This window comes from Onychostoma macrolepis, chromosome 08 (genome assembly GCF_012432095.1).
Source record: "Onychostoma macrolepis isolate SWU-2019 chromosome 08, ASM1243209v1, whole genome shotgun sequence".
Taxonomy (NCBI): Eukaryota; Metazoa; Chordata; class Actinopteri; order Cypriniformes; family Cyprinidae; genus Onychostoma; species Onychostoma macrolepis.
In genome coordinates, this window is record NC_081162.1 from 14509950 (window position 1) to 14531471 (window position 21522).

At 36.4% G+C, this 21522-nt stretch overlaps 1 protein-coding gene across 1 annotated transcript; it reads left to right on the forward strand.

Moving 5' to 3' along the window:
• The first annotated feature begins 295 nt into the window (after positions 1-295).
• slc16a1b (solute carrier family 16 member 1b) lies at positions 296-21515 on the forward strand. The gene is made up of 5 exons (XM_058784190.1): positions 296-507; positions 12186-12469; positions 17581-17724; positions 17841-18635; positions 19792-21515. The coding sequence occupies exons 2-5, from the start codon at positions 12253-12255 to the stop codon at positions 20028-20030; spliced, it is 1395 nt and encodes a 464-aa protein (XP_058640173.1). The 5' UTR covers positions 296-507; positions 12186-12252; the 3' UTR covers positions 20031-21515.
• Positions 21516-21522: the final 7 nt, after the last annotated feature.

Sequence of the window (21522 nt, forward strand, 5' to 3'; positions counted from 1 at the left end):
ATTCATCTTAAATATTTACTTAGTATTTAAATATCTTTTTTTTCTTCTCAATTTAATATATTTTCTTTTAAGAATGTTTAGACATTTTTACTTGAAAACAAAAAGTCTGAGTGTTGAACACAACTTTAAAAGTTGAAGTTACTTAATGTCTTGATTCCCCTCCCCCCTCATTACCATTTAAATTACAGTAAAATAGCAAATAATATATAGCCTAGCTTAAGCTTTAAAAGGTCCCGGTGAGATTTGAACATCACGGTCAAAGTCGTAACTCCTTGTGTCCTTGTAACTGGAGACTATTGCACCACATAGCGCTCGTGGGGCCGTGCAGCAGTTGTGCGCATGTGCAGCAGGGATTCTATCAGAGTCGAGCGGATGGAAAACGCACACCACACATCCACGAATCCACGGAGCCATCAAGAGCTCTCCATGCTGCTCAGTGAACCGGGGACGCACTCCGCAGACGGATAGCGCGAACTTACAACCGGAGTTGGTGAATGAAAAGTGCAGGTATGTGTTTCATGGGTGTATTTGCAAGCGAACTGTGTGGACAACATGGTCCTACTGGAGAGATGGGGGGTCCATTTAACTGCGCGTCTTGAGCTTTAACACAATGAATTGACCTGAACTCTGGAGCTGGACGGTGCAAGCAACACTCTCTTTGTGATAGCCTCTCAATGTTTCGGGTCAGTTACATCATTCGCGATGTCGCAGTACGCGCAGACTTGCAGATTGAGACATTGTGCCGATTTGAGACAGACTGGTGGTGGGTGAATACGAGGTTTGTAACCCACCATCATGGGAAAAGACCCTTCTCTAAAAACCAAGAAGCGGATCTCCTTTGTCACGTTGGTCGCCCTTTGAATCTGTCGCTACGCGCGCGTGTCACGAGCTCACGTGCGCTATGAAGGAGTGATGATAAAAGTGGAATGAGGAAAAAAGTAAAACTTAAAAAAATTATAATTGTTATTAAAACATGCGTGGTTTTATCATTTTGAATCATTTTTATTATTTATTTGAATATTGAGGGTTATTCTGAGGTATGAGGAAATTATGTCTCGACCAAAACCTGAAGAGATGCCTACCTAAATTATTTAGCAACACAGCCCTGTGCAGTGTTTTAGGGTATGTGATGCCCTAAAATTCCGTCTAGGCAAGCATCTAAAAGGTTTTTGAGACATTACTGAGTAGCTTTCTTTTCAGAGAAAATTTCTACAGTCCTACTCCACTCACTAAGCAACTTGTAGATGGAAAGTGATTAAGGGAAAACACTGATGGCCTGACTTCAGAAACCCGCTACTTGCGTTAAGCTAAATTATAGATCATCTTGCACTCGTGAGAGGAAACCAACACTTTGAACAAACAAATAAAAAGTTCTAAGCAAACTCCACTCCGCTTCACTTGTATATTTGGGTCTGAAATGCCAAAACTAAAATACTAACTCATTGTATGAAAGTCATTTTTATATAGACAATGGATTCCTTTAAAGAGAATCTGATTTAGTTTATCAGCTTTTTATTGGGGGTGAAAGTTTCAACATCTATGATGTTGCATCATAAGCTTATTGGTATCATCAAGCTAAGGTTAAATGTAGGTCACCTCAGATTGAATCACATAGATCCTTACTCCATGTCGGGCTAGCATGGAGAAGAACAATGGCTGGTAAAGAGATGTCAGAGAGGTCAGACTGTGTTATGGAGCACAATTGGTGCCCCTTAGGACTCTGTGTGGTACAAGATACAGGGATTTGCATGCCAGAAACCTGATATGAATTTATTGAGTCTATGTAAAGTGGATTCAGGCATAAGATGTGCACCAGTTCCCCTAACCCTGTATCTAAAAACAGTACTTTACAAAAGAGCAACTTATACATCTTAACAGTAGTAGCATTCTGATGCAACCTCATGTTCAACTTTTGCCCCCATTGAGAGTCTGACGATAATCTCCCATCAATGAAACTGGGTCTGTAATGTTTTGCAGTAATGTTTGCTTAAAAGTCCATTTGACTGGGGTGTCTTTGTGTTGTTTGATGTCCATTTCACTGACGTAACATTCAGCGTGATTTGACGTAAAGTTCAGCAGTCACGCCTGATTTGTAATTGATCAAAAATTCACACAAGGACAAATGTTGAGGTTGTGGAAGGGAGAGGAATGGGTCCAGCAATTCAAAGGGGTCACAAGACCGATAAAGAGCACACAGTTGAATTGATTTGTGTAAGGTGCCAAACTCTTCATCCAGAATACAGTTATGGCTATTATATTTCTTTACAGGTATTGTTTAGTGATGTTTGTTGCTTAGACAACTACAAACTAATTATAGTTTCGTTCTGTGATAGTTTGGCAGATCTACATGTATAGTGTCACAGGTGGTGTTCAGTAGTGGTTTGTGTGTGTGTGTGTGTGTATGATTATGTGTCCTTGTATAAGGTGGCAGTTGAATGACAGAAAGGTCATTCTATTGTTGGATAGCTATGCTGCTGCAAACTCACTGTTGCATGTCAGAGATTTTGATTGCGTCTACTCTTTGAGTTGTTGTTGTGTCATTCAGTCTTGGCTGTGGTAGTGAGTGTATTGGGTAACTTAAAGGTTGCGGTTTGATGGGGACAAAAAAAAATCAAGATGAAATACTTGAGGGATATATTATGAGCTTAAAGACAAGACTCCACACATTAATTAGAGGGTGAGAAGTCAAGTTGGAGAATGGAAAGTAAAGGAAATGGAAAGCCAGGAAATTTGAATGAGAATGGAGGGCAATGAAGGTGTGTATGGCTATTCCACTGTTCTCTTGGTGATAAATGCTATTTCTTTAGAGATGCGAACACACACTTGTCAACATCGTTAAAGCAGTGGTTCTCAACCTATTTGACTCTAAAGAACCCCCTGGTGTCCATAACAATATCCGTAAGCCGCATGACTTTTCACATTGTTTGTGATTTACTGGATAAAAGTTTTATACACTTTATTTTAATGTGTCCTTGTTACAGTGTAATTATACATTTAAGTACTGAGTAATATTAATTAACTACTTGTACTTACTATATGGTTAGGGTTAGGATTAGGGTTCAGTTTAGGGTTACTTGCATAATTTTGCATAATTTGTTTATAATATTTTTTTATATTATTGTTTACATATTTATTGTATAGTTAGTACATGTAACATATGTAACAAGGACACATTTAAATAAAGTGTTACCGAATTTTTTCAGTGCAGTTTTACGTCATTTTAATAAAGAGAAACTTAAATGTTTTCATTCTGTTCCTCACACAAAGCTATTGTATGGCTCAAGAAAACTTGAAATATATCAGGGAGTACTTTTATGAACGTCTTTGTAGCATTTTTGATTTGAAGTTTAAAGCTTCAGTCCCCATTTATTATCATTGTCAAAGTAATTTTCATATTATATAAAATATAATAAAATAAATATAGCTAGGTTAAAATATAGCTTTAACTCGCAGCCTCTCCTCACATGTAAATGTTTAGTGTGCATTAGTCGAATGTTTCCTCTCAGAGCCCTGAGGAGACAGATGTTGTGAAGTCAGAAACCAATGAATGGTGGGGGAGTGTTTAAACCCACCTCTCAGGCCTCAACACTTTGAGAAGGCAAGTGATGTTAATGTCTTTGTATATGTGTAAGTACCTATTAAATAGTTTTTTTGTGGTTATTCATTATTTGTTACTGTGTGTGTTACTTGTTTCACTGTTAATAATTGATCAGGGTCATTAGAACGCTTCTCTGTGAATTGAGTAATTGTGGGCCCACTTTTAGATTTCCATCAGGTGTTATGTGTGTGTGTGTGTGTGTGTGTGTGTGTGTGTGTACTTTGGTTGTGTGTATGAATGAAGTCATTCAATACCATCCTTACTACTTTGCTGAGAGTGAGAGAAGAGGGACTGTGAAAAATGCCATCACTCTGACAGACTTTACAAGGCCTTTGGCTTCAATGAACTGTAAAACCTGCAGTTCACACACTATTCAAAATGAATGTCAGCAAAACTTTGCAAGTTTAAGTCTGGTTTCTGATCAAAGGCCAGACATTATGTAGCAATGAATTGATTCCATGCTTGATTCACTTGTTATCTGTCACATAGAAGTTGGGCGTTCTCTGTCAGATTTCTGGAGAAAAGGAAATGGTGTCAAGATTTCTTCAGGGTTGTTGCAAGAATATTCCAGAAATGAAAATATAAATTTTTACTCATGTTTTTATTGCATACTCTTCCTTATTCTTTCCTTTCTACTGTGGAGAACCAAAGGAGAAATTTAAATAATGTTCTGGTCGTTCTTTTCTATATAGGCTAATTATATTATATACATTATTTTCATATATATATATATATATATAAAAGTATTCTGAAGCCACACAATACATGATTCGTTCATGAATCAGTTCTCTCATTAGCCTACTTAAGGGAGAGTATTTTCAATAAATTTACATATGTTCAACATAAAATTACTGTATGGGTTCAGAAGTCTTGGAATGTAGTGATACTTTAATACTGGTTTTGCTTTTCTGAACCTTCTACACTCTTTTGTAATAATATTATTTGTGTGTGCAAGTCAGTCACACAGATTTGGAATGACAGGAGGATGAGAGTAGTTCAGTCGCACCATTTTAATGGTCAATACATCCTTCTCTACTGTCAAAGAAATTTTGACATGACGTCTTTTACCTAAAGGATTGCGCTTGAAGGCCTGTGTTTTCACACTTTCCCCTGACTTTTTGACTAGTAAATGACTAATCATTAACGCTTGTAAATTCCCAGATCAAGACGTTTCAGGAAACATTCACTTCCTTCTTTTGAGATGCAGTCAGCTGTCATCCATCTATTGTCTTTTGTTAGGTAAGGTCATTAAAGTGAGGGTTTACACCACTTATGAACTAAAATAGGCAATACTAGCTTCTGACTTGCTGAATACTGCACAGTCTACTTTGATTTAAATAATGCATGTATAATTTAGCAATCGGTGTCCAGTTAACATCTAGAAAATTAAAATGGTTATTTCACATTATGTCTTAACTTTGGGCAGTCCAGTCTTGAGTCATATAATGAGACAAAGACATTACTCCATCAGGCTGGATATAAAAGGTAAAATAGTGCATTTTGTATCGTGGGATACAGTATCCCCACATTTCTGCAAATGTCAAATAGGTTATCTCAGTATTCTTCCATAAAGAAAATTAGAATGTTAAGCACATATTGAAATTCAGCAATAGTAAGAGTAGTATGAACATAGGCTATTATAATAGCAGCTGTAAACTGGTTGAACAGTTAGCATATGTCTATAGCATTCAGAGCTCTGGACAGCTATAATTGGCCATATTTAAACCCTTATAGTCTCTAAGTGAGTGACTGTGTCATCCATTTTTTTCTCTTATTTAATTTTCCCAGCCATTTCAAATTGTATACTGTCAGTGGCCTTTTTGCGCTGCTGATGATACTTTCCAGGAAGATGCATTTGGTGTTTACAGATGTTTTGATGAAGGTTGAATTGAAGGTTTATTTAGATTCACTACAGCAGTTTATTTAAAATTCTTGGGGTTTTGTTATTCTTTCGAGCATCTCAGAAATGCATACTCATGTCCAGCATAATTAAAGCTTCAGGTTTGATGATGGGTTTATTCTTTGTGATCTGTTACAGTCAATGTCAGAGAGGACTGGAAAATCCACTTCTACAAACTTATGTGAACCATTTGGAGTTTGGGCTAAATGTCACCTGTGTAACAGATGGAGGTTATAGATTGGACACAGTGTTTGAAATGTAATTTCTTTCCATCTGATTTAACATCATATACAAATGTACCTTGGTAGATGGATGCTAACTTAAAAGTCCATACATAGTGTTTATGATAGTTGCTCATGTAGATGTCTGGGGATGTACAATAGTAGTACTAACATAAAACGCATGCATCAAGTGCCAGTAAGAACAAGGGATGTGCATTGTGGTCATTTTATATGATGCCTATTTAGAATATTAATAAATAATTGACTTTTCGCATCAGATCTTTGGATTCGGGTGTTGTTGTTAGTCTTTGGTGTATCTACATGGATCGCTGTAGCGGTGATGTAGGCGTCACCATGATGCAGGGTGATTTTGTCCTCTGATGTGCTGAATTCAGGACACAGCAGAAGTGATGGAGGAGGATATGTGTAAGTATGGGACACGTGTTGTTCAATCACATGAAGGTCTCAGAACAGTCGATGATGACAGACAGCATTGTATGTGCCAAATTATTTATATTCCTGTACTCGCATTGATCTTCCCTACCCAGCACACATCAAGGTGAATGTCGAATTATATCTGTTGTGTACTGAATAATAATGATTTTTAAAAATGTAATCCGGCCGCTTGGAAACAATTCTGCAGATAAAAAAAAGATTTGATTAGATTAGAATAACGGAAAAGCTGAAATTGCAGCACCAAATGTTGTTGAAAATGCCATAAAATTACTTTTCAGTTTCTGAAAACAAGGTGAAAATCCTTTGAAAATGTGAACAGAAACTGTTACTTTAGTACCTTATAATATTTTTCTTTGATATAAAGCAGCATGTGAAATGATCCAGGTTTAATGTAGTTTAATTAATGTTGGCTGATGATGGACCATCAGTCGACTGACGGGATGACCATCCTGACCTCTCCCTGCTTGAGATTTAAACACAACACCAGACCTACACTGAGTGGGTAAGTCTTAATGGACATTTGCTCTCTTTTAGTGTTGATCTCTTGTCAAAAGCACAAGGCTGTCATCTCTCAACCTATGACTAGTCAGCATCCTGCAGCTCCCAGTGGAGAAATATTAGGCCATAACCTTTACTGCTGAGAGCCTGACTGATACACACACACGTCCACAATGGAGAGCAGTTCAGGACATCCACAGACTCTCAGGAGACCACTGAACCAGCAGCCTGTCCAATACTGCAGTCTCTGGAGGAAAGAGCCTCTTCATGGCTTAATTGGGCCATTCTGAAGCATGCTGGGAGATTTACAAACTATTTAATATTAGCTTGGTATTCACTGTCTATAAAAGGAACCCATAACCCATTTCAGAGAGATTAAAACAAGAAGATTTATACATAAATGTTGATACGTACATCATATAGATGTTGCAGTAACATTGTGCTGCTTTTAAATGCATTTCTGAATTTTGCATATTGCATGGTGGTTCTTCGGTAACCAGAAGCATTAATCTTTGCTGATATTTTTGCAAGGCTGTCATACATTTATTAATGATTTATAAATAACTGCACGCCAGTTAAGTTACACTGCCCTTATGAGGGCATTTGCAAAGTCAGCGGAAAACAAAAACGCTTATTTTAGGTCTTAACACACACACCTTAGTTTTTCCTGTCTCAGATTTCAGCAAGATTAAATGCATAAGTTTCTGCAGCATTAAAAGAACAGCAGGTAGGAGTGCACCAGTTTTATGTATGTGGTGATCTGGCTCCAGCTGATCTGGTATTCTGCTGGGGTTTCAGTCCGAAGTGTGTTAGGAAACAGATCAGCATTTTAAAGTCCTCAAGTCAGCGGTTGTTTTGAAACTCATTGGTTTTATTAGTTTGTGTAACAGTATCCAAATGAAATCACCAAAAAATCACAAATCGGCAACTAGGATTAAGAGGAGGGGTTAATGCATCAAAATAATGCACCAAATAGAGGTTCATCATTAGTCATCAATAAAACTTCACAGAGAAGTTGGAGAGCCTGGTATCGCCACACTCAAGTCTCGATTCTCGGTTTGTTTCCAGAACAGTCCAGCTAGTGTGTCTATGAGCTCAGATGTTTCTATATTAGACAGCATAAATACAAGAGGATGACATCACATACTGGATTGAAACGGTCACATGCAGGTTGACATAAAATCTAAATTTACTCTATTTTCTTAATGCAGGTTTCTGGTCTGTTTGTGAATAATTTTTTACATGTTATTCCAAAGAAACTTGACGTTTCTTATGTGACTGCCAATTTTCATGTAAAAACACAAAAATATTAAATAGATATAATATTAAAGTCTCGCCTTTTTCATCTCACCCAGAAAAAAGATGTTTAAAATTGTTTGCAAATGGCAGTTCACGTTGAGTTTAAGATTTTTTTTTTTCTTCCTGCTTGTACTTTTTTGGACTATAATTTAAGATTTGGCAAGGCAGAACATAGTATAGTTGTGTAAATATTTGTGAGAGCCAGTAAGGACTTTATCCTGGGCGCCAGTGGAAGCTGCTCTTTGAAATTGTTGAGTTCAGTGGGAGTTTCTTTCTCAGAACATGAGTGTTCGGGATTTCAGTGTTGGCAGTGATTGTAAAATGTGTCCTAATTCTTGAAGAGTGAACAGCTGTTTGGATATTTCAGCGTCTCATAAATAGTTTTTATCTGTACAACTCTCTAATATTTTGGCTGTGTAAAACATCACATTGATGCTTTTCTAAGAACAATATGTGCCCTAATGTTGAAGAGAGACATGATGATGGCATGACAAAAGCTGTGCTCTCTACTAAAACAAAATGTGCCGATCATTTTTCAAATATAGATATATCTTGACTTTGCTTTCTCTCATGTTTGTACTGGCTTAACATGCAGTAACAGCGTTAGTCTCAGTTAACCTCTCTTGAACGTTTGTCAACTAAATCAGCACACATTATTTAGCACCAGCTGACATCAAACCTCACCGCACTATTTATGCCAACAAACACTGCTCACTGCTCTAGATTTCACCAACAATTACCCAAAACTGCTAAATCTCTCCTTCATCCTTTGAATGGCGGGGGTGTACTGTGTACTAGACACTGTCATGCTTTTAGTTTTTTCAGACATGCATCAGCAGGCCTTGACAATTCCCATGATTCTGCAAATACCATATGGCCTTATTCTTAAACTGGTTTAACACGGAATAAAACTACGCTGTCATGCTACGTTGTTAGATGTATTATTTTCCATTCACGATAAAATTTTTCATATCCATCGATCACGATAAATTTCAAATCTTTATTTCTTCCAAGTTTAAGGCAGATTTTTGCTCCTAAGTAAAAACCAAATTGTTAATTGTGGTTTAAACCAGGGGTTTTCGAACTGTGGTCGCAAACTGTGGGTCAAAGGTGGGTCGCACAAAGTCACTTGGCTAAATTTGCTTTTCTATGACACACACACTCACAAGTTATAGAGCTGCACAATATACCAACAGTAATTACAAATTGCTATATACTTAGTGCGATTTTTGAATCGCAATTAAGGCCGTGATTTAAAACATATGTGGTGTGTTTAGAAGCGCGGGCGAGCACAAGTAATAACAGTGAGGGTCTCAGAGCGGCATCATTATTAAAAGGCCTGGTCCAGATTATTAATGAGAAGGAACTCGCTCACTTCACTGCGCTGTATTCTACATGAGATTGCATACACCGGAAAATTCAAATGTTACGAAAACTGTTTCAGGTAGGCTATGTTCATTCATTTCTATTGTCTGTTTGATCTCGGCGCTGTTTCACATGGACGGGGTGAGCGTATGATTTAAACATTTCTATACGCTCCAAAATGTAAAACATTTCCTATTATTTCCTTGCCATATCATCACTATATAGATAAAAAAATGTGCCAAATTTCAAAAGTCTTTTAAAGATATTGCTGAACATTTATTTAACCATTGCAAAAGTAAATTTCTGACTTAAGTCAATTGTGTTTATTTTAAAATCTATTTATTATTTTTACAATTATTTCACAATTATTTTAATCTTCAAACTGTTTTAGATAGTTATTGTAAGAAAAAGTGATGAGGAAGTTGAAGATCTTGCATAGCAGTGACAAAGTACATGTAGTACCTTGGGTTCAACGGAGTCGGAATGAACCCAGAACATCCTAAGTTCAAACCTTTTATACATTTTCCGTAAATTAAATTGCTCCTGTTGTAACAGCTGTAGTCTGTATGTTAATTAAGTTCTAACACCCCTTTGTCTGAAGTGGTTCTCAGTGTCCCACACTTCTACAATGTGGTCTTTTAATGTGGTCTACAAACAACATAACTGTTGACTTTCTTCTTCTCTATAATAATTAAGTACGGATGCACGATATATCGGCCACCATATCGGTATCGGCCGATAAATGTAAATGTTTCTGTTATCGAACTGATAAGAAAATTTGGCCGATATATTAAAGCCGATAAATAATGCAATTTCCTGCAAAGGCACTTCAGATGCGCACTGTTCGCCGTGATGGTTTTTAATTGCTTGAAATATTATTGGAATCACTACGAAAAGGAAAATACAGTGAAGTGCAACATGTACAGGGCAAGTCTGTCATAATGAGAACATTACTGTAAAATAATGAATGGAATCTTTCTGTTAGCCCGTGTTTTAGCACATTGTTACGGGAAGAGCGCATCCACAACGGAGCTTTGACTAGCACAGTTAAGTTCGCTTGTGCATTTGCAGCCTTTTGTGCAATTGTGGGTTGTAATATCGTGTTTATTTTATGCATATATATAATATGATTTATCTCATAGGCCTATTGAATTCATTTGGTTAAGCTAACAGAGCGTTAATAGATCGCTTCTGTGATCATCTTTAGCTCAGTGCATGCAGCTCAAACAGCACAACATTAATAACTATATGATTGGGACTGTCATATATATATATATATATATATATATATAGTATTATAATGAGAACACGTAAAGAATAAAATGTTGTGAATTCTTTGGTTTAATTTGCATTGTTGCGGAATAAGCCAAGAGCGCGTTACATCTTATTAGCACGTAACTTATTTCAAGCTTAGTTTTTGTGCATATATAAGTTATAATATTATGTTTATGTTGATCTGATCTGAACGTGCGCACTGTTGACGTTGACAGCAGCGCGGATTGATAGAAATGGAAAGAAAATAGTGCCGATTAAAACTGAGGTATGAATTTTGTCAGGCGTGTTTTTTGTGATGTAAATTAATCAAGCTTTGAAACGCAAATAATTTTTTCACGTAAAAACGCACAGTTTTGAGGCCCCGGAAATTAACCAGGAGTACTATCTTGAAAAACTTCCAGCGGCCAGAACTCTGACCTGGGAGGTGACTAAAGGGTGGGTCAGTGTGTATGCACTATAGTGCTGGTAAGGATTGCATACAACTTCATGTCTTAAATGGGCGAACTAACCCTTTAATAGATATTAATAGAAAAATGTATTTCTTAGTTTCTGCATGTTCTAATGAGTGATATTGTTTCAATCATGAAACAGATTTGTGTTGCCTGGCTTTGATGTGTATCTGCAGCACAGTTTGCAGTGCAGGCTTCAATATTAATAATATTACAAATTTATTGTCTCTTAGAAATGCACATTTGTCAGTAGTAGTAGTAGTAGTTTGAGTTAGGATGCATATGTACATTTGTTCATTATCAAATACACTAACATCTGTAAAAATTGTAACAATCTCATTTTTATATGGTGAAATATAAGTGTTATATATTTTCCATACTTCCATAGTATCATACATTCAGATCATGATGACCAGAGTAATAAAACATGCACATAGCACCTCAATACCATGGTAAAAATGTAACTAGGTATTTGTATGAATAACAGTAGTTTAAACACATTTATTATGAATGCACAGCTATTGGAGTTGCTCAGGTAAGTTCTGCCTGAAGCAACAGTGAGAGGACTTAATTAAAATTGGAGCCGTTACCCCCATCTGTTTTATCCTTCCTGATATATAACCCTTTCTCCTCTCTGAGGCACTTGGAGTGATTTAGCCTCCACCTTCCCGAGCACACATACCAGCCTGAGAACATGACTTTCATGCTTAAATGAATGTTTTCTGTGCTCTGGAGCCTAAGGGACTCTGTTCACTGGAATTAAAGACTGTGTGTGAAGGCATCTGAGCCTATTCTCTATATTACTTGTGGGGGAAAGGACATTTGATGTGTCCAGGTCATGTATGTTTGTGCATTTTGACATCAGCTCAGTTAAATAGTAACTGACTAAAGCAGTTACATTCAAACTACAAGCTGTTTACACAGTGTTTGTGTTCACGCTTTGTTCATTCACATGCTGTGCGCTTGCTCTGTCCGCGTGGATAACTTTCCCTGAATTGGATCTCATCCAGTGTGGACTAGTATCTGACACAGTTCACAGGGTTTAGAACTACTGTGTGAATCTTCTTTTTCAATCTGTGCTTGTGCGCGTTCTGCTCTAAATTCTTTTCTTTTTCTTCTCACAGACTGATCCAGTGTGCTTGAAGCTCAGCTGATCCTTCTCCTCTTCGTCGTCAGTGTGTGCGTGTGAAGATGCCTCCAGCGACAGGAGGGCCGGTAGGCTACACTCCTCCAGAGGGAGGCTGGGGCTGGGCAGTGGTGGTAGGGGCCTTTATCAGCATTGGCTTCTCCTATGCCTTCCCCAAGTCCATCACGGTGTTCTTCAAAGAGATCGAGGTGATCTTCAATGCCACCAGCAGTCAAGTGTCATGGATCTCATCGATTATGTTGGCTGTCATGTATGCAGGAGGTCAGTTCCATTTATTACAGTCACTTCTGTCCATCCTTATTTATCTCTCTGTGAGTATTAAATTGAGAATTTTACTTTTTATTTATTTATTTTGCAAATTACACACAAACATGTTATCCTACACCTCTATGGGATATTTTATTACAATGATAATCAGTGTTTGGAGAAGTATAATAATAATAAGTATATTATTTGGAAAAAATAAGTTTAAAAGTTTGGGGTTGATTTAGTTTATAAAAATTCTCTTAAATAATGTCTATTTAATCATGCATATTTAATAATGTATTTTTGTCTCAAAAACGTCTGATTTACTAATTGTATTATGTAATTTTCTAGCACATTTCTCTTCCTGTCATAATTGAATACCATCCAGTTGGTGTGGCCAATTGAGGTTCACACATTAAAAGGGGCCTAGTTGTAGTTTATGTGACATCATATCCTTATTCGACATCACATCCTTATCCTTATGCCCATCTGGAGGGCAAAACAAGGTTTTGTACAAAGTACTAATGTACTAAAATCAAATACAATACAATACATAGCTTATGAATAAAACATACTATGTACTGTACAGAAAAGCCAATAAACCCATTGAACACAATGAGCAAACATTTAATGTTAAGCATTTTCAAATAGAAAACCATAACAAAGAATTAATTTGCAATTTAGTGCATCACATTCATATTCTGTACTGTATAGAGTATGCATCATCAGTAAAGTGCATGTTGTGTGGCCTTAGTACATTATGCCACTTTAAGCATATTTCATTTCATTTCACGTATATTTCTTTTAAGAGATTATCTGAATATTTATGGTTTGAAATGGATGGAAAATTGACAGGCCTGTGCTGCAGTTCAATGGATGGTGTGCCCTCTGGGTCTCCGTGCCAGTCACATGACTGAAAACTGAATTGTTAAATTCTGTATTTGGGTACCGCTCTCTCTGTAGATATTTTATTTGTGTTAGGGTTGAGTGAAATAAGGTCAGAACTGAAGCACAGCTGTGTGTTTAAACCCTGTCACACGTTTGTTTGCTTGAATTTCTACTAGTCTTCCTTTAATTAAACTGGTTAGGTAGAGGCATGTTTAAACTGGTTTTCTAACCTGATGTTCTTCCAGGTAATCACTCAGAATGCTATGCTGATCAGATGGTTAAACCACACTTCTCTACCTCTGTGTAGTTAACTTTTTGGAAAACATGGCTATGGAAAAGGCATTTGAGATGGGTAGCATGAAGGGCCTGCTGGGAAGAGGTTGTGGTTTGAAGAGTTGCTGTGTCACTTGACGCCACACTAGGGATGATACAAACACGGACATCTAGTATGACTAATATTTGCAGTAAACTACCACGTAAGAACATTTGGGTGAGGACGGTGTTGACTGATGATGTCACTTCCTGAAAGAAAGCGTGTCTGTGGTTTCCATATACTGACTTCATTATGTTTATGTGGCTCTGCACGTAGCCTGAACTAAACAAAGAGGCTCTTCCAGTCACCTATAACCTGAGAAAGGCAGAGAGAGAGAGAGAGCAAGAGAGAGCAAGCGAGTTGTATCATATCTTTGAAAGGAAAAGTGCTAAATATAAATGTTAGGCAAATGTGCATGTGATGTAACCTGGTGAATTAATAAATCTTTTTCTCTTTCTGTTGCAAGAATAAATATGAACAACAGGATATGATAACCGGATATGATAACAGGATATGATTTTACTTAGAAGTAACTATAAAGTTTAGGTTCAGTTTTTATCCAGCAAGGATGCATTAAATTGATCAAAGGTGACAGCAAAGACATTTATAATGTATTTGAAGAATTATATTTCAAATAAATGCTGTTCTTTTGAACTTTGATAACACTGAGAATATTTCTTGAGCACCAAATCAGCACATTCGAATGATTTCTGAAAGATCATGTGACACTGAAGACTGGAGTAGTGGCTGCTGAAAATTCAGCTTTGCCAGCACTTATGAATTACATTTTTAAATATATTAATAGAAAGAGTAGTTTTAAATTGTAATAGTATTTCACAACATTACCGTTTATACTTTATTTTTGATTGAAATGTAGCTTTGGTGAACATAAGTTTGGGGTCGAACGTCTCTTTTGAATGGTAGTATATATTGTATACCTTTTATTAAAAAATTTAATATTAATTAAACATTTAAAATACACTGCCTTGACACTGCAAACCATGCAGCTTCTAATAAGTTAAATTATTATTATTTTTTTTTTGTAGTAATGTGAAACTGTCAAAAACAAGTTTATTACATCTTTCATTTGACCAAGAGGTCAATCTGTGACCTTTAGACCCTTTATTGGTTAAACATTTTGTTGTTGTAGAATTTGCAGGTGAGAGTTCACCAAACTCAGCAAAATGAGATCAATACCAGGGATTCCCAAACTTTTGTCTGCTGAGCCCTTTTGACTTAAAATATACTTTACTCCCCATTTTAAGTTCATAACATATTTGCATGTTTACATTTAATTGTTGTTCACTGTCACATGATTTGCAGGCTTTATTATTTTTAATAAATATTTTAATTGTACACTTTTATAATGTAATGATTTGCTTTAAATAAACTCACAAACCCCCAGGCCTTCCCTCATAAACCCTTTGGGAAAGCGTGTTATGCATTTGAATATGAATGAATGAAAGTGATTTTGAATTTAGCGTTGTGGCCCTTTAGTCTTAACTTTTATTCAAGATCCAGTATCATTCTGAGTGAGATGGTCTGGACACTTCCCACAGACGCATGTGTTCTCACCTGTTTCCCTTGGCTCGTGTCAGCACTGATTTGAAGTTATGCCATATAATATCTCCATGAGATCTGTGCCTATATCCCTGGCTGTTTTCAGCCTTATAAAACGTTTGATTGTTCTCCAGTGTTAGGGACTCGCACTGCTGCACCTGTAAGTTGTGCATTTGAAATTCTCTTCGTAAAAGTACAAGCAGCTCTCAGACTGAATATCTAAAACCTATCCTCTGCTGACTCTCACGTCTCTCTGAACCCGTTTATGTAATCGTGTATGTGTGTATTTGAATCACTGCTGTCTTTGTCTCTTTTTTTGGGCTGGAAAGGATGGCCGTTTGGTGCTACACAAAGCCTGTCAGAATAAATTAATTTGAGGAATGTGACTGGGGGACGGACAAATTGCTTTGAACTCTGATTGGCTGTGTGAAACATACGAGAGAGTGCCTCCTCGTGATGATAGGTTAGCTTTTATGGTGAACCGGCATGTGCAGAGTTTGTAAATATTTCATTTTGTAAACGTATAAAGTAAGAGTTTATAACATTTTTGGTGTCTATACATTTCTGTACACTATTCATCAAGCCGTTTCTTTTAAAGCTACATGACATGTTAGCATTAGCTGGGGTTGTATGTACACAGTACTTTTTGCTATGACGTTTTTATGGAGTTTGCACTAGATTCTTCTGCACTATGTTTCAGATTCTCTCAATAACACTGTGATAGATTTGTCTAATATAGGTTTGGTTGTTATAGGAACCGTGCCAAACATCACTGCGTCTTTTCTGTGTTTATCATTTTAAAAGTTTTAGTTACCATGTTGAACAAACAACCACATTTTAAAGGCTGTGGTGTCTCGCCATGCAAGTGAAGTTATTCAACTGTGACGCTGCTCTAAATGGGGCCTTTCACAAGAAAAGCAGAGCACTGACCAAGCAGTTTATTTATTCACCAAGAAAGCCGGCCTCTTTCTTTTTGTTTTTGAGTATACCTACATTTATTACTGCCACAAAACAGCTCAGGAGTGAATAAATACTATATTTAAGTATTTAATTAGTGTAGCTTGCAGTTGTGTATCTGTGAGGGAACTTCCAGTAATTCTGTCGAGTAAAGGAGGGTCATATAAGGCTGCTCTTTTGGTCTGATTTGCATAATGTTGGAGCTGAGTTAACTGAAATGAACACTGGTCTGTCACACACTGAGACACACAGAAATAGCAAGTTCCTGTTCTGGTTGCTATTCAGCTTCATTCTGCTGATTTAAGATTTTCTCCTTCACAGCACCTCAGTTGATCACATGTCATGTAGTGAAGTGTGTGCATGGTATCACAGTTTCCTTCCTCTGAATCGTCTCCTATGTCCTCCTGCAGTCCAAGTGGTGTGAATGACTGCTGTTCTGATGCCATCTTGTGGTGGAACCATATGATCTCAACATTAAAAGAGTACGAAATGCGGCCTCCCTTATGAAAATTAACCATGGTTTTATTATAGTAAAAGTGAAATAACCATGTTTTTTTTGTTGTTGTTGTTGTTGTTTGCATTTTTTACCACAAATACCATGGTTAAACCATTGTTAGTTTTGCTAAAACATGGTTACCGTGTTTTTTTTTAGTAAAACCATCGTTAATTTTTATAAGGGCTGAAAGAGATTTTTCTTTTTCAACAAATTGTGAGTAGAATTTTTATTGTCAGCATCAGGAGGACAAAATAAATATTATATGAGCTGTTTTATATTCTAGTTATTTGATTAAGAGACAATTTTTGCAACCCTTCACATACTTTTTAAAACTTTTTTTAATGTACAAATGATAATTATTTAATTTATAATTTTTATAGGTTTAGCTTTTTGTTTTTACTCTTTTTAATCCAACTGTTTTCACTCAAGTTGACGAGTTTTAAAAAACTACATATCAAATGAACAGAATATAAAATAATTACAAAATTGTTACCCATTTCTGGTGTTTTATTTTTATTTTTTCTATATTTTATTCAATTTTATTAACTAAGAAAATAAATACGGTTTAAAACTTCTTTATTTGGATGCTTTTTAAACATTAGGTAAACATGAATTAAATTGATATTTTATCAAAAAAAGATCTCACAATGGGTAACAGGGTTACAAATTTAGGTTTAATTTAGACAATATAGGTTTTAGCTTGTTTTTAAAAACCCACCTGTTTTCTCTTAGGTTTAAGTTTTGTAAACCTCACAACAGAAGAATAGAATATAAAACAACAATTACAAAAGGATTTTATTTATTTTTTATGTAATATTTAATTTATTTTAGCTATTTTCTAACAAAAAATATTAAACATCAACATTACAATGTATAAACTTTTTATTTATTTAACATGTTTTCTCTCAACAGGACCAATCAGCAGTATTATGGTAAATAAGTTTGGTAGTCGGCCAATCATGATGGCTGGGGGCTGTCTGTCTGGCGCAGGGTTAGTCGCCGCATCCTTCTGTAACACAGTGGAGGGTCTGTACTTCTGTGTGGGAGTTATAGGCGGTAAGTACACTGAATGTCACTGATCATAACTATTCAGAAACCTGAAGACCGACTGAATACAATTAAATAATCAAAATGTCACAAATCAGTTTTCTCCGTCTCTCATCTGTTTCTAGGCCTGGGTTTGGCTTTTAATCTGAATCCAGCATTGACCATGATTGGCAAATACTTCTACAAGCGCCGGCCAATAGCTAATGGCATCGCGATGGCGGGCAGCCCAGTGTTCTTGTCCACCCTTGCCCCGTTGAACAGCTGGCTGTTTGATCAGTTTGGGTGGAGGGGCAGCTTCCTCATTCTGGGCGGAGCTTTGCTGAACTGCTGCGTTGCGGGGTCGCTAATGCGGCCCATTGGACCAAAACCACAACCTGCCAGTCCAAAAGAGGATGGCGAGCCCAAACGTCAAGAGAAAAAGACATGCCTGCAGACCGTCAACAGCTTCCTGGATCTGACCCTGTTCACTCACCGAGGCTTCCTGCTGTACCTGCTCGGAAACGTCATCATGTTCTTCGGCCTCTTCGCGCCTCTTGTGTTCCTCAGCAACTATGCAAAGAGTAAAGACATTTCCAAGGATAAGGCTGCGTTCTTGTTGTCCATCCTGGCTTTCACCGACATGATCGCTCGGCCGTCCATGGGCCTGGTGGCCAACACTCGCTGGGTCCGTCCACGTATCCAGTACTTCTTCGCCGCATCTGTGCTGTATAATGGTGTCTGCCACTTGTTGGCACCACTCTCCACAGATTACATGGGTTTTGCCATTTATGCAGTGTTTTTCGGTGTGGCATTCGGCTGGCTGAGTTCCGTGCTGTTTGAGACTCTCATGGACCTGGTGGGTGCTCAGAGGTTCTCCAGTGCTGTGGGGTTGGTGACCATCGTGGAATGTGGGCCTGTGCTGCTGGGGCCCCCGATACTGGGTAAGGCTGAGTGTGAATCCTTTCCACTTTTTACACTCCCTCATGACATTCCAAACCAGTTTTTCTTCTGTGAAATAAGATTTAAGAATGTTGGTAACCATACAGTTGGGTTACCATTAAACATTCTATGTTCCGCAGAAAAAAAAAGTCATTCGTTCATGTCTGGATTGGCATGAGGGTACATTTTTATTTTTTGGGTGAACCATCCCTTTAACATTTTTATTAAATGTTGACACGCCTTTAAATTAATATATAAAGTGCTTGAATGTTCTGTTTTAATTGTGTTGTGATTAATAAATTCATTAATTTTATTAGTAACATTTTAGTTGAACATGAGCATTTTAAGGATACATTTTATACTTTTTATAAAAATATGAATATACAATTAAATATTAAAATTAAATAATATAGTTTTAAAAGTAATTTTAATTCATTCATATTAATAATTAACGTGTAATATGCTTGAATATTTGGTAAAATTTTACGTTCTCATCAACTAGTAAAAAAAAAAATCATGATTATGACATGACAAAATATTGTCTAAATTTTAAAGGATATTTTTGTCAAACATATTGATATATAAAATTAATTACTATTATATTAATATTATTAATGTTAAATAATACAAAAAGCTTAAATATTTAGTTTAATTTTACGTTCTCATCAACTAAAAAGTTACTACTAAAATGAATGAATATGACATAACAGTATTGACAAAGTATATTTTAAACAAAAATATTAATATAGAGAAATACATATTAAAATTAAAGATATTTTAGAAAATATATAAAAGGTAATATTAAAGAAGTTATTTTAATATTAATTATTACATATTATGTTATTAAAAATTAGTATGGCTTAAAGTTTTTTTTTTTATTATTATTATTTTATAGAAGTAAAATGGCAAAAAAAAGTTAAAAAAAAAAATAATAAATAAAAACAAAGGCACTTCTCTGGCTCTGTGACACCATCTAAACGTTGCTGTTTGTTTGAGAATCCCGACCAGTTTGTCATGCCATTAGCTCAACCAATGGTGTGAGATTGGAAATGGACTTCTCAGCTTTAATTACATAAATCACTGAACATTGTAGCACATTCTGTTCCAGTTAGTGTGTAAAAGACTGACAAACCTGTTTTTCCATTTCTTCTCTTGCAGGAAAACTCAATGATGATTACGGTGATTATAAATACACATATCAGGGTTGTGGAATCGTCCTGATTATTGCCAGCATATTCTTGTTCGTGGGAATGGGAATCAACTACCATTTGGTGGACAAAGAGAAGAAGGAGGAGGAGAGAAGAGCTAAACAGGAAGAGAAGGATGCAGAGACGAACGTAGACAATGCCCTGATCGAGAAGGCAAAGGAGGTGGATGGAGACGCATGGGATGCATGAGCTGACATTGCCAAATGGAGGAAACAATATTATGTGCTCACACACCAACAATCTGTGTCTTCCGGTTTTGACCGTCCAAAATGATAAACGCTTTTCCCCTCTAATGCATCACTTTAATGATTCAGCAAGTGTATAAAACAGCACAAAGGACTATGATGCCAAGAAATTCTCCTATATGCAATCCCACACACGTCTCAAATGTTACTGTCATTCTCCCAACTTTCATACGGGAGTGTCTCCGTACCTTAATGTCACAATTCACCTTTTTTTTGGCATATATTATAACCAATATGAGAGCATTCCTAGTTTTTGACTCCAGAATAATGCAAAATGCACATTTCAAAAGTTTTAATGAGAATTATGATGTGTGACATTTAAGTTAACATACACACAGAATTTGTCAGTTCAAGACATGGAAGAAGAAATATTTCACTCTTCTGTCTATCTTAGAAATATAGTGTTTTTTGACTAAAGGTCATTATTATATGTAGGATACACTTTTTTTCCTTTTTAAAGTTGAGCTTGAATTTTTTTTGTTTAGTGTATGTAGTCTTCCCTGTTCTGAGTGGCTGGTAGAAAATATTGCCAGGCCTTGCTAGACTGCCATATAAAGGCAAAACGCAGAAATTATGTCAAGACCGACAGTTTTTGGATTGATTTGCATTTGTGCTCTGAACTTATTTAGTAAATCCCTTCTGTCATTGGACTCGAATTCACTCATGAAATAGGCCAAAATGTGTAATTACTGTGTTTTGCCTTTGCATGGCAGAAGAATTCAAGGTTTGTTTCCAAGTGCTGTTTAATGTATTTTTGACAGGCTGCTTCCTGCTCTGGTGATCTCATGATCTCACATTGGTTATCAAACTCTTTACCCTCTATACTGTAACCATGAAGATTTCTGTGATTACCATTTTTAGGAAGTAGAGCAGACACAATATTGCAAAGGTCTTGTTTTCGTCTGAGACAGTTCTCACTTCACATGAAAAGACTGCTAGAGATGTGCTTCAGCTTTTAGATTTCATTTGACATTAATGAAGATGATGAGTTTCACTAGGGTACATTCAAATAGGGGATCCTTATACAAGTGTGTGTTCACTTGCTTTTTCGACCATGTTGTTTTTAAATGTCTAGAAACTGTTTTAATTATGGTTGTCAACAGAACCTGTGCCTTGATTAGGAGCCTTTCTATCTACATACAGCCAGGTTTTATTTGTATTTAACAGCCATATGTGTAACAATACTAACTCCTGACCCTTTTTTACAGAGCTTTTTGCAATGTCAAAAGGATATGTAGTGATTTTAATTTGATAGTCCTATATTAATTAGCTTTTTGTGTCATATTAAGGAAGAGTAGAGTGCTCCATTTCAAACTGAGCCAGCAACAAACACGGTACTTAGTTTGTGTTGGCTAGAAATAAACACGACTTCATTTCAAGTTCTGCTAGCGTTAACCCGCACTCACTAGGGTGCTTAATTTTTTTTTTTTACAAAC